The following is a 13,941-nucleotide window of genomic DNA, read 5'->3' on the forward strand; positions in this document are numbered from 1 at the left end:
CATTATGGGAAATGTAGTCTTATAGCGCTTAAAACTCGTCTAAGTTACCTCACCAAAAACTACATTTGCCATCCGCAGTTGCAGTGACTCAGTGAGGGCTGATTTACCACGTGAGTCCGCTGATATCAACACCCCTTTACCATGTGTGATAGCAGCGATTTTGCTGACACATGTGAAAAGAGCTCTTCGAGTATAGACGTTGGAGTCGACTCAGCAAACGATTCTAAGTGACGTGAATCGATTCAGTGGCTGTGTGTGTGTGTGTGTGTGTGTGTGTATTAGGGCAGAGACCCAGCTGTGTACCACACTCTTGCAATAGAGTATACACTATGTAATAACCTTAAAAGCGTGAGTTCGGCAGGCTAGTACATAAAATATTGACATGATTCACAGGTTCTTAGGACGTGATGAACTGTTGCTATGACAACACACGTCCGCTGCAGCACTGTCCGCCATTTTTATTTTCAAAGGCTGAAACTCAAGTTCTCAAAAATCTCCCTCCGCACTGTGTAGTGCACAGTTTAGGTCATAAATTAAAGATTTCATATATTAGATTATTTATATAGTTATTTTAAATGTTTCTTATGAATATAATTTATTATAATATCTCAGGGTAGTTGATTATTTTTGAATTAGAATCTGTTAATTTGCTGAGTAAATTATCAGGGAGAGGTTTTAGCATTGAATATAATGCTTAGGCAGATATTTAAAGCTTCTGTGTATTGAATTATTTGTATAACAATTCTGCTTTTGTATAAAATTGGGTGTCATGTGAAATGTTCAGCAAAGTTTAAAAATACATCACAAAGTAGAATTATGATAAAACACCCCTCAAATATTGCCAAAATGATCTAATTGTTAGCTTTTTATTTTGAACTGTGCTTGTTTCACATATCTTTAGGGTTTACTAATGTTTTGATATCTGTAGCGTATTTATAAACATGATGCATGTGGGAAGTTGTGGCTTATTGGAAGGTTTCTTTGTTGTCCAGCAGAATTAAAAACAGTAGCCTTAAGCACTTTGTTGTTCTACAGTTAGGCTGTATTCCAGTGGTGGTGGTGTGTTTCTGTGTATTCCTCTAGTATGAATGGATCAGACACAGCAGTGCTTAGTGTCACTGCTGAACTGAGAATAGTTAACCAACCAAAAATATCCAACCACAGCATCCTGTGTCCACTCACGAAGGACAAGAGAATGAACATCACAAGCTAGATGAGCTACCATCTCTGATCAGGTGGACCAACAAGGCAGGTGTGCCTAATGGACAGAGTTATAACTCCAGCAGCACGGCTGTGTCTGATCAACTTGTCTAACACCACACACACTGATACACCACTAACATAGCACTGAGAATGATATACCTCTTAATTCCTGCTCTGTGGTGGTCCTGTAGGGGTCCTGACCATTTATAAAACAGGTATGCAGAGCAACAGATGGACTACAGCCTGTATTTTTAGAACTACAAAGTGCCCCTCTATGGTGAGAGTGAAAATAGGTAGTAAGAGTAGCAACAAGGTGGTCATAATGTTATGACTGATTGGTGGATCGGTTTGTGTGTGTGTCTAATGTACTTATCACTGTAAAGCCAGATTATTATTATTATTTTTTTATTAAATCATGTTAAAAACACTCTGAAGGAAAATGTATAACGTTGATTCAGTGGTAGCCAAAACCAGACCTAGTGTTGAATGAGCAATGAAACCTAAAGTCACAGCACACAAAATTATTCTGGCCCAAGTCAATCCCACATTCCCTTTTGTCATGGCTCACATGGCTTAAGAGGGCCACACAAACCTAAGCAGGGTCACATGTTGCCCAAGTCACATTTAGAGTCAATTTTGACTCACATTGAATTTTCACAGCCCAGTGTGGCCAGAAATTGGCCCAATCTGCTTTATAGAATATTGGCCAAATGAGCATCTTTAATATGTGAGCTATTTTCCATTCACATGCAATTAACCTATACTGACAAGAGCGTCTTTGCCTTAAGTGGTGGTGGGTAAATAGCCTACCTGGAATCATTGAGCGCAAGGAAGGAACACACCCTGAACAGGGGGTCAACACACACTCACCCAGTCTCTTGCAGCGGTGGACAATTTCACTGCTCCACAACTTGGGCCTGTGGCAGAGTCAACATTGTGCCGCCAGTATCTATTTGTTTTTTTTATTCTTATTTTCATCCTATCCTAAATCATACCTTTATATTCATTCATTCTGCTTACCCCTGACTCATTGTCTTCTCTTTTACCACTTTTGTTCCAGATAGACAGATTGATGACAGTCAGACCTTCATTAAAAAGCAAGTCATTACTTTAAGACACACCCAAACATACTCAAATGCTGTGTTGCACATAAATAAGACAGTTTTTTGAAATCCATGCCCCTAACTGAAATTCCAGTTTATTGCAACAACTACAGTTTTGATTGATGCCAGTTATACAACATCCAGGATTAATGGCATAGTGCACAATAGAGTAGATATATTTATATATGTACATAGAAATACAGTACACTCAATTCCAGACACACATAGCTCTTTAAGACCAGGCTCGCTTTAACCTCCAGTACAGTACATATTTTCCTTCGACCCTTAAAGTCATCGAGGTGAAAGAGCATTGTTAATACAAATCTGAATTGCTGCACCTCAGTGAGCTAAGACATCTTCATCTGACGACACCTGGATGGTGTAACGTGGCAACATAGTAAGGGTGCAGCAAAATACCGTCAACTTATTGACATTCTCACGGTGAAGTACTACCTGAACCATTTGGGTCCAACCAGTGTCCAAAAACAGATGCACACAACTGAATAGTGACACAAAAGAGAGAACTCTAACCTTAAAACTACCTAGTTACTGAGTGAAACAGGACGCTTTATGTAGCACATGATGAGTTACAGGACAAGGATGAAGTTCAAAAAGCAGCAGAAAAGGATGTCATCAAGGCTGCTGAGGTTAAAGCTCTATGTACACTTCTCTATATGTCCAAAAGTTTGTAGACACATATTTTAATGTGATTTCCACTAGAGTTTCTATTTCAAAAACACAGCAGATAGAATGGGATGCTATGGAGCAGCTTAGAAGCGTATAAAGCCTCCCACCAACTGTGCTCTAAGGAGTGATAAAGCACAGCCCCATACCGCTGAGATGAGCTGGAGTACCTGACCTCACTAATGTACACCTATGAAACAATGAGTGAGTAGGTGTCTACACACTTTAGTCATATAGTGTACAATTCAAAAGTTTGGAATGAATATTTTCCATTAAAGGGAAAAACATTTCAGTTATTTTCTTCCATGTATTTATTTTAATGGGGAAAATACCCTGAAAGTGTGGCTAAATCTCTGCTTAGTCCATGTGGCTCATGTCTTGGCTCCAAGCTCCCCCTCCCTGGTCAAGCCTCTAGCTTCTTCTCTAGTTCATTACCTCACCAGACTCCCCAGTTTTAATGAGCCCCTGAGACTGGACAGAGGCTAAAAAAATCCCATATATCAGTGGTTCTCAAACTGTAGTGTGTGTACCACTTGGTGGTACATGAAACATCCTCCTACGAGTGTAAACATGAAACATCCTTTTCGTGTGTAAATTACACAATCCCTTTTAGTTTTCATATCACACTTTAAGTGAAAGTGTTGTGTTTTGCATTAAAAAAACACCATATGGGCATTAATCAACTTAAGTAGTGAAGCAGTGCTTATCCACAATAAAGAATATTGACAACACATCTTCCAAATCCCAAGGAACATCTTACATTTCTAGCTTGTAGATAGAAAAAGCAGGTGAGCCATAAAAAATTGGTGCGAATTATTTACCACTTGCCCAAACGATGACTAAGAACAAGTACCATAACAAAAATGTATGCTGAGCCATGTGTTCAAAGTTCACTGATCTAGTCCCTGGGCAACAGGTAGTGTTGCTGTCACAGAGCTCCAGGTCCAGAGTTCAAGCCCTGCTCCAGGCGACTGTCTGTGAGGAGTTGGTGTGTTCTCCGTGTCCCCGTGCGTTTCCTCCGGGTGCTCGGGCTTCCTCCCACAGTCCAAAAACACACATCGGTAGGTGGATTGGCGACTCAAAAGTGTCTGAGTGTGTATCACCCTGTGAAGGACTGGCGCCCCCTCCAGGGTGTGTTCCCACCTTGCGCCCAATGATTCCAGGTAGGCTCCGGACCCACCGCAACCCTGAACTGGAAAAGGGGTTACAGACAATGAATGAATGAATGAATGAATGATCTAGTCTCTTCTAGGTCCAGCCCATTCACTAAGATGATAAGAGGTAATGCATTCATATGCCTGCTGTGTACAAGTTTTGTATGTGTGTGTGTGTGTGTGTTTTGTATGTGTTTCTGTGACATGACTTATATTGGACTAAAAAGTTTGAGAACCACTGCTATATATAGTGGGATGTAACATTTGCACAGATCACAAATGTAGGTTGTGAAATTTGGCAAATAAATGAATAGTGCATTAAAATTTGCGGAATATTAGTTCCCCATAGAAATGTCAACTTATTTTTATTAAGGACATTAATAAAAACTTTATGGTCTAAATCTTTACATGCAACTTTATATACAATGACAATGTAATAAGATTATTATCGAACACCTCATATTTAAAAAGTAGTGGCCAATTCTGGAGGCAGGCAGTTGATGGTTACTGTACATAACTACATTAATTATCATAAAATAATTTATATCATTCCAAACTTTTGCACAGTTGTGTACATAGAGGTGTCACCAATATGGATCAGACTGCTGACAAAGCTTGTCCATTTTCCTCCACTTCCATAGGAGTGATGTTATTTTTCTGTTCAGCACCCAGCAACAAAACAAATCATGAAACAGCTGATATTCAGAAGACTGCTGTAATGTATAACGTATAAGGGCAATGTCTGTGATTTAGTCATTTAGTGTGACTCATTAGAGGCAATGTCTTCTATAGCACTAAATATACCATAAAATACTATATAATGCCCCTGTGACCAATCAGGCACAACAAATAAATGCAAACTGATAATGCATCTGCAAAGAAAAAAAGCATAAAAAGAAATGAGAGATGAATGAGGAATAATACTGCGATGTAGAACAAAAGAGTGATCTGAGGCATGCTCCTGTATGTCTAGTCATCGTGGAACAAAGTCTTCCATTACACTGATTTGTGCAGGGGAGACTCTTCCATCTTCTCTGGTTGAATTTGTGCTTTTATTTTTATTTTTTTGGCAGTGGCTTCCACATCCACTGGAGTTGTGCCATATAATCCACAGCAGCATCCATCTCCAGTCGTAACAGAACCCATCTTGTGGGCTGGGTGGGAGCTTGGAGTCAAGTACTGCACATGAATGTGCGTCTCCAGCTGTATGCTACTTTGTTTGTATAGACTGTATATAGACTGGATATACTGAAGAAGAAGAAGGGCTCCATGGACATCGTTTGGCGGTTTAGGGACTCTAATGAATGGCAGTGACAATAGGGCTTGTAGATCTTCTCTGGAACAGGTCCTGCTTTTGTGGGGAGACCTTGTGTTTCAATGGGAGTCCCTGTGAAAATCAGGGATGCAACATTAGCAAAACAGTTGAGGTCCTCAAATCGTTAGAAAACTTGCTGAAAAATGTACTTTTAACTGGTGCTACATTATGTAATGTGCACTGAACGATCACTGGATTAGGAACACCTAACTTGACATTCACTGTCCAATTTATCAGCTCCAATGACCATACAGTAGCACTGAGCAGGTATGATTTGGGCTGTGGATCATACTCAGTGATGCAGTGACACTTTTATGATGGTTGTGTGTTAGTGTGTGTTGTGCTGGTACGAGTGGATCAGACAAAGCAGTGCTGCTAGTGTTTTTAAAGCCCTAACTGTCACTGCTGGACTGAGAATAGTCCACCAACCAAAACTATCTAGGCTTCAGCGTCCTGTGTCCACTGGTGAAAGACTAGAATACAACCAACACAGATGAGCTACTGTCTCTGAGTTTACATCTACAAGATGAACCAATGAGGTAGGTGTTTGTAGCGGAGTGGATAGTGAGTGGTCAATGATCCCGACCATTGAATAACAATATGAGATGGTGATAACAAAGTATGCAGAGAAACAAGTGGACTACAGTCTGTAATTGTAGAACTACGAAATGCTCCTGTATTGTCAGTGGGTAAGGTATGTGTTCCTAAGCCAGTAATTGTCCAGTGTATATCATTTATGTTGATTTATTTTTACATATTTAAAAATGTAAAACTTAAAAATTAAAAAATAGACTAATATAATTGGCTAATAAAGCCTTGTTCCATTGATTTCCATTCAATATTTCAGTTCTAAACTTCATTTGACTTACTTGAGCCTTTCAGACCTATAGATTGGGTGAATGGTCATCATGCGAAGGGGTTTCCAAATGGGTCTCTGATGACAGGAGCAGTCTGTAAAGTTCAGGAAAACTAGTTATGAAACTTATTGCAATATAAGTACACCGTTGGCATTCCTGAAGCAAACACTGCTAGTATTAAAACATTTGGAAATGCTTGTTCTCAAATATTGGCTGAGCAGTCTAAATTTCTAAGTTGCAGCATACAACACTAGTGTATGTGTAGAGGTGGGAATACTTACTGTAGCTGGTGTTGGGGCTCCAAAAAGACCAGCCCCAAAAGGGTTATCAAACAGGTTCTGGCCACCTACTTTTAGGGGCTCTAATGAAACAAAATTAAAATACAATAAGAAAAACAATCAATAATACAGATCAAAAAGGGTTATCCAATAAAAACACAATGAGTAAATTCATGCAAAATGCAAAACAAGTGTAAGTCTAAACACCAAAATTTGGAGTGAATAACCCAATTATGCCTTGCACAATAATCCTTTCTTCTCACCGTTTTTAACTGGAGCATTGGGTGGTTTAGCCATTTGGAAGTCCTTGAACATGTCCTTGATATCCCTCTTCTCCCTCTCTCCTAAAGGATCCAGATCTACAAAAGCATTGCTGTCGATCTTAGGCGGCTCTTTAACAGGCACAGAGCGAGGTGGAATCTGTGGAGGAGGGCTAGAGCTCTGCTGATTCCCAGTCATTAAGTTTGAAGATGGAGGAAAGATACTGGTCTGGAAGGGGTTCCCCAGGGCGGAGTTCGGGGTCCAAGTTCCGTTCGAAACAGGAGGGGTGGTCTGGCCCCAGGATGGAAGCTGCTGAGGGGGGGAGGTCCCAAAGACTCCAGAGCTGCTCCCCCAGTTGGGTACTGGAGAGGTGGAGAAGGGTGGATTCTGAGTGAAAGGCTGGGGGGCGCTGTTGGAGCAGGGCATGATGGAAGAGATGGGCTGGCTCCATTGAACTGCACCAGGAGTGCAGGCAGTAGAAGGTCCAAGGGACAGCCCTCCTAGAGTACAGAGGTGGATATTTTTATATTATTACACGATAGTACTCTCTGCAATATTTCAAATAATTCTACTGTACACAATAGAACACACTAAAATATCAGACATATCACATGATAGAAAGTGATGCTACTGATATCAATTATGAATTCAGGCATTATGCTCTGTTACTTCTTAATGCCAAATTTTGACATTTTAATGCCATTTCTGAATCGCTAAACTGTTAGAAAGGTCAGAATAGTCCTATAAAGGTCAAAGGATTAATCTCTTCAGGATATGAGGAGTTGGATACCGAGGCCTGTGAGGGTGTCTGAGGAGCTGCTGGGGCTCTGGTTGAAGAAAGGGACTGAGTTGACTTGGGTGCTGTCTGGTTGTGGGGGAGATGGTGATTCCGACTGGCTGGGTGAAGTGAACGGGTCTGCTGCAGGTGTTTCATTTGTTGGGGACTAGGGAGGAGAGAAACAACCGATACAATTGTCTGTGTGAATGTATTAGATTATAAAGCTTGAGGAAATGTATCCAAATTCCCCAAATGTAGCTGATAGCTAAGACTTGTTTGATGGTCAAAACTAGCCTCTTATGTTTTGTACAGGAGCTTCAAAGCTAATGTAGCTAACAACTAAAGGAAGCTAATACTCTGAATATGAGATTGTAACAAATGGATACCTAATTTAGCACACGCTTGTTTCTATAACATGGACAAAAACACAGCAGGGCCAGGCTTCAACATGGCTTCTGCTTTGATGTATACAGATGCTAATGCTAGGTTTATTATTTGTTGCTAGAGTTATATGTAGTTTGCCTAATGTTGACTAGTGGAGTATATGCTTTTAGACATCCACCATGTCTTAGCTGATCACCTAAATTTAGTTTATGAGGAAAATTGTGTACATTTTATTAGTTTCTCTATTTAAAAGTTAAATGTATTGCTGAGTGAGTTCTTACCTATTTTCTTTCATTCACTGAAGCATTAAAAAAACAGCCAAATAAAGTCATTAGAACATTACAGATTGGCACAGTGACTTATTCTCAACTCCCAAAGTCTTCTATTAAAACTATTTAAACATTTCAAGCTGTTGTAACAGTAAGTGGTCTATGAATTTTCTCACTTTCAGAGGCTGTATGAGTATTCTTAACTTGCCAGTGCTTTCTTGCATGTTACAAAGCTTCTCATTAGTACCACGGGCTTAAGCCATACCCAGGCTTATAGACTGTATAATCCTAAAGAACCACTAATACTGGACTCTGACAACTCCACTGTTCCATAAAAACGTGTGCAGCCCAAATTTACACTGTGATTAACAGCACTAACAAAATTACTGTAATGGACTTTATTCCATCCTCACCTTCACAGCCCTCCTTCCCCGGCCAGCTTTTGTGTTGAGAGGAGGTGGGCTTATGATGACTGAATCCTTGGTCTGCTTCACTGCTGTCTCAGGCTTGCTCCAGTTCTCGTGTTTCACTCCGTTCTGGACTGGCAAGTTCTTCTCTGCAGTCTCCAAAAACGGGTTTGGTGTTACAAATCCATTATGGCCATTCTGCTCGCTGACTGGTATGCCATTCTGAGTCCAGGCAGCCATGTCCACTGCCCTGCCATCTAGTGGCCACTGGCCGTTGCTGAGCGCTTGGATTACTGTCCTGTTGGAGAGCTGGTCAAACTGCTGGGCCAGGTAGTCTGAGTCACCGTTCTTGGGTCCGCCATTAAAAAATTGACTGGGGCTGCGATTGATTACAGCCGTTGCTGATTGGTTGTCGCTTTTAGAGAAGGGGTCATCACTGAAGGGGTCATGGCTGGGGGTGGGGAAGAAGCTGAGCTGGGAGGAGAAGGGGTTTTCAGGCGAGAGGCTGGACTGGACACTGGGGGCAGAGGAAGAGGACGAGCCGGTAAACGGGTTGCCTTTCACACAGTTCTGGTTGTTGTCTATCTCAGTGGACAAATCCAACAAGAGAATGTCCTCAGATTCCTGAGAGGAAAGAAAGAATCTATTAGTTACATCAGATCCTGCAGCTGCAGGTCATCTACACCAGCAATTCACATGGTCATTTTACTTATTATGTCACTCTCAGGGTGGGGCCGGTTTAATGAGTCAGCCAGGAAGCAGATGTTATGGCCTCAGTGATAAGAATTTGTCACGGATACTGATCCAGATAATAGAAAGAAAAAAATACAGAAAACCACCAAATAAAAGTAGTTTTAGCCAGTGTTGGTGGCCAGCTGTTGTAATTCAAAATTCACACATTCTCCTCTGCTTTTGTCAGTTTAAGTGTCGCTTCATATTCAAAATTACAATTAACTAATTAAAACTAACTTAATAATGCATAATGCATAATAATTTATCACTGCGTTTATTATGAGATTCATCAGGAAAAAGTGCGTCAAAAGCATGTGCATCGATTTGTTCTGTTCCTGAGGATAATGTTGTATCCAAAATATGTGTGAATTCTGGTTTCGATGAGTTAAAGATGGTGATTTCCATGTTGAAGCACATATGTAGCATATTGATACTACATTTTTATTTATTTATTTTTAAACTAACTGCCAATTGTCATTTTTAATAATAATAATAATAATAAAAACAATTAAACCTTAAACTGACAATGGGTGAATATCTTAATTCTGAATTACAATCATGTATTACACAAAGATGATTTAAACCATATTTGTACACCTAAAATTTCTTGAGCCCTAGAGGAGAAGACATAACACACCCAACATTCTGATCCTTAAAGTGTGCAGTGTTAACTCATTAAAATTCCAATATTTTTATTCTCTCATAACTATTAAACTATAAAACTCACTGAGCCAACATAATTTCGGCTTCCATTCATTTGCTTCTCTGAACAGCGAAATGTTACTTAGGCATGTGGAAACTGAGGTGGTGAGACAAATGCAGCATTTCCAGATTTCTAGGTTCTTTAGAAAATGCAATACTTAATGTTTTTATATCCTGTTGGATAAGTACCCTGGTGTGATATAATAAGCAAATCAGCTGTGGGTAAATGAATGGATAGTTTTTGAGAAGGCGTGGCAATGAAATGGAAACATGCAGCGAGATGAGAAAAACATTCACTCCATGGCTTGAATCTACTGACATTGACGTGCTATGTCAACTTGTAACAATCTGACCAATGAGAGTGCCTCCATAAAACTCATATCCAGTCGAGACTGGAAAGGTTTTTAACGCAAAGACAGCATGTTTCTGATGGCTGAATTGACTTCACTGTGATTGGACGTTGTGATTGTTTTGACTTTACCTGAGCATGAACTCTCATAGTCATGGCATTTAATTTGAAAACAAAGAACAGATACTTTATCAAAACCAAGAAAAGGGATTAGTAAAGAGCAGCTTTAAAATTCTACAACAAATATATATATATATATATATATATATATATATATATATATATATATATATATATATATATATATATATTTATATGTGGCAAAATGCACTTTTCCTTAGTTGTTCCTCAATGAGACCAGAGACTTATTGACAAGGACTGGCTCCACAGCATGAGCTAAATCTGAACTGGACCAGTTATGTTCCTCGTTTTGATACTTGTTTAACATTTTCAGTGCCTGGAAAATGAACTCACTCTATCTCACCTAAAATATCATCTACGATACATTCAGCAACTTCAGCTTTATTCTTTTACAGATTTTACAGAAAATTAAGATGCTGTGGACTTGCAGTATTTTTGTGATTTTGTTTTCTATCACTATGACTGCAAGCAAAATACTGCCCCAATTGCTGGATGCAGTGGGAAGGTTTATGAGCAGTTACATTTGAAATTTTGTTCATATTTATTCATTCATTCATTATCTGTAACCCTTATCCAGTTCAGGGTTGCAGTGTGTCCAGAGCCTACCTGGAATCATTGGGCGCAAGGTGGGAATACACCCTGGAGGGGGCACCAGTCCTTCACAGGGCACTCACACACTCACTCCTACGGACACTTTTTGAGTCACCAATCCACCTTCCAATGTGTGTTTTTGGGCTGTGGGAGGAAACCGGAGCACCCGGAGGAAACCCACACAGACACAGGGAGAACACACCAACTCCTCACAGACAGTCACCCGGAGCGGGAATCGAACCCACAACCTCCAGGTCCCTGGAGCTGTGTGACCACGACACTACCTGCTGCACCACCATGCCGCCCTGTTCATATTTAGGTGTATATATTTATATTAGCTTTAGCATCTACCCTTATTCATGCTATTCCTATCAGAACAAAGCCGGAATGCAAACAATTTTCCCAATTTGGTACAAGCCTTTGTCCTGAAATAAGAGGAAAATATTTGCTTGCTGAAAATGACACAAACCAAAACTAAATCTATGTCCAGCTTTGCTAAGTCCATTCTATTTTACAACAGAATACATGCACAAACAGCACCGAGGGATTGTACTATTAAAGTAGAAGAACACATTAAAAGTCAAACTAGCTATTTTTTTTGCTCAGACATTACAGGGTTAATTAAACAACAATAGCTAAACAAGTTCATGACCAGGAACCAATTCTGATCTTAATCATTTTCTTAAATCATGTTTACAAAACGATAAACAACCCATTGTCATGTAATACATGTTTATTAAAGCTTCGGCGTGCCTGTGCTCAGTTGGATGATGTTGTTTAGATCCAGGCTTACCGAGGGAGAGTGTAAGTCTGGCGGGGTCGACATGTCTCCAAACAAGTCCAGCTGGTCAACTCCCTGCAAGGGATGAAAATAGTGACCTTAACGGGAGATTTCATACCAAAACATGGAAGAGGAAATAATTATTGAAATGAAAAATGACTCCAACACACACAAATACGTCATAGTATTAAAAGAGCTGAGGAGTTGGCTTGATCCTTCTCTTTTTTGTGTTTTTCAGTAGTGTTATTTATTTAGTATCCATTGTATACCTTCTCTTTATTATACCCCTAGAAGTATATTTTTATACTACTACTACTACCCACTCCCTAAAGCCAGATACAGCACAGAGGCAAGCTGTTATGGTCTTGAAGTGGAGGTGATTCATTAACAAAGGACGAGTTTAGCTCTTTTCTCATGGAGACAGACGTCTGAATGGCTTAGTTGGCACATCTCTGTGACTTCCTGTCTGCTAACATCATTTGTTTATATATCCTTGGTTAAATAGTGACTGGGATACTGCATGGAGACGCTGTAATATGCTGAGGGTGGTCTTAGTGTTAGAACAGGAGAAGATGAGCCTGCTGCTTTAGCTGATTACAGTTTTGGTCTGAGACTATGACGGTGGTAAACTTGAGAATGGTTGTCATGAGAGCTGTCAAACATTCAAATGATAAAACTGACAACAGTACAGTGCATAGCATAGTTATATACATGATATATCTTGAAACCTTGAATGCATTAAATGTCCAAACCTCTGTAGATGCTTATGTTAATTAATGATTTAATCTATTTTACTAGATATAAAGCCCCCAGGAACTGTGGCAGTGGGGCAGTGCCACTGCCATCTCTGGAATGAGCTGAATGTTATTCTTGTGAGTGACATTTTTGATCCAGAGCTTATTATAAAATGTCACTACTGGACCTCACTAATGCCCTTGTGGTTGAATGCAGTTCAACTCTCTCAGCAACTGCCCATCTGATGTAAAAGCTTGTTAGAAGTGTAAAAGCTGTTACTGCAGCACGGGTTGACAAACTCCATACTGTTATCTTTGATTTCAAAACTTTGATTTCAAAACAACCTTCAATTTAGAGTCTTGGCTTTTGTGAGAACTACATAAGTCTTACACTTCTTGGCTACTTCACTAAGCTTACAGTAAAAGGAAGTAAAATACAGTAGAAGTACAGTAAAATTTCATCCACGGATCCCAGATAACCAAAGATGAAGGACAGTGAACACTCACTTTTCTGTCATTGGTGTGTGAAGCTTCACTGCCGTTCTGTGGAATACAACAGCAATGGCTCACAAATTTTGACATAAAACTAGTAAAAATTATATTTAAAAATAATTAATATCAAATCTGCTATATTATTAACCATGCTATGCTTTTTATTGTGGTAGACATCCACACTTACCTCCACCACTTTATTTGGTTCTTCCTGTAGAGGAGGTATGGTTTGATTAGTATAAAACACAATAGCAAACAGAATACACTTAGCAGGCTTTAACTGTAATAAACACGATTACAGTAAGAGGTTAAATAGAGAAGACTTAGAACAAGCAACACTCCTCCAGACATTACGTGAGATAATTAGACAAAAGGACAACAGCCTAGACATACACACCATCAACTTTTAGACATGTTTCCAAAATGTACTGCTATTTAAACGAATCAATATGCGGTGATGAATTATAAAGAAATGTAAAAGAGTTCACAGTGTTAAAGGAACTTTTTTAAATTATGTTTTAAATTTGGAGAAAATGTGCATCCCATGTGTCTCACAATGTCAATCAAGACTGCATCCCATAAACAAATCTAACTTGAAACCTGACAGTAAACTGGAGTATCTGGTGCCAATAAGGCTTTTAGGACAAGATTTGCGCAAACTATAAACATTCTGGATGCAAAACAAGTCTTGTGCCAGCTTTACTACAAAGACCCAGCAAAGGCAAA

General features: G+C 39.5%; 1 protein-coding gene across 2 annotated transcripts in view; it reads right to left on the reverse strand.

Moving 5' to 3' along the window:
* Positions 1-2,365: 2,365 nt before the first annotated feature.
* The window catches only part of LOC136678241 (disabled homolog 2-like), a 31,323-nt gene continuing 19,747 nt past the window's right edge, over positions 2,366-13,941 (reverse strand). For both annotated transcript variants that reach the window (XM_066656213.1, XM_066656214.1), the window contains exons 7-15: positions 13,403-13,426; positions 13,231-13,266; positions 12,002-12,064; positions 8,700-9,317; positions 7,646-7,799; positions 6,858-7,355; positions 6,598-6,677; positions 6,329-6,410; positions 2,366-5,531 (exon numbers count right to left, since the gene is read on the reverse strand). In XM_066656213.1, the coding sequence (XP_066512310.1) occupies positions 6,366-6,410; positions 6,598-6,677; positions 6,858-7,355; positions 7,646-7,799; positions 8,700-9,317; positions 12,002-12,064; positions 13,231-13,266; positions 13,403-13,426 (1,518 nt within the window). In that variant the 3' untranslated portion in view covers positions 2,366-5,531; positions 6,329-6,365. The remainder of the gene's footprint in view (positions 5,532-6,328; positions 6,411-6,597; positions 6,678-6,857; positions 7,356-7,645; positions 7,800-8,699; positions 9,318-12,001; positions 12,065-13,230; positions 13,267-13,402; positions 13,427-13,941) is intronic.

This window comes from Hoplias malabaricus, chromosome Y (assembly GCF_029633855.1).
Source record: "Hoplias malabaricus isolate fHopMal1 chromosome Y, fHopMal1.hap1, whole genome shotgun sequence".
In the NCBI taxonomy this organism is placed as follows: Eukaryota; Metazoa; Chordata; class Actinopteri; order Characiformes; family Erythrinidae; genus Hoplias; species Hoplias malabaricus.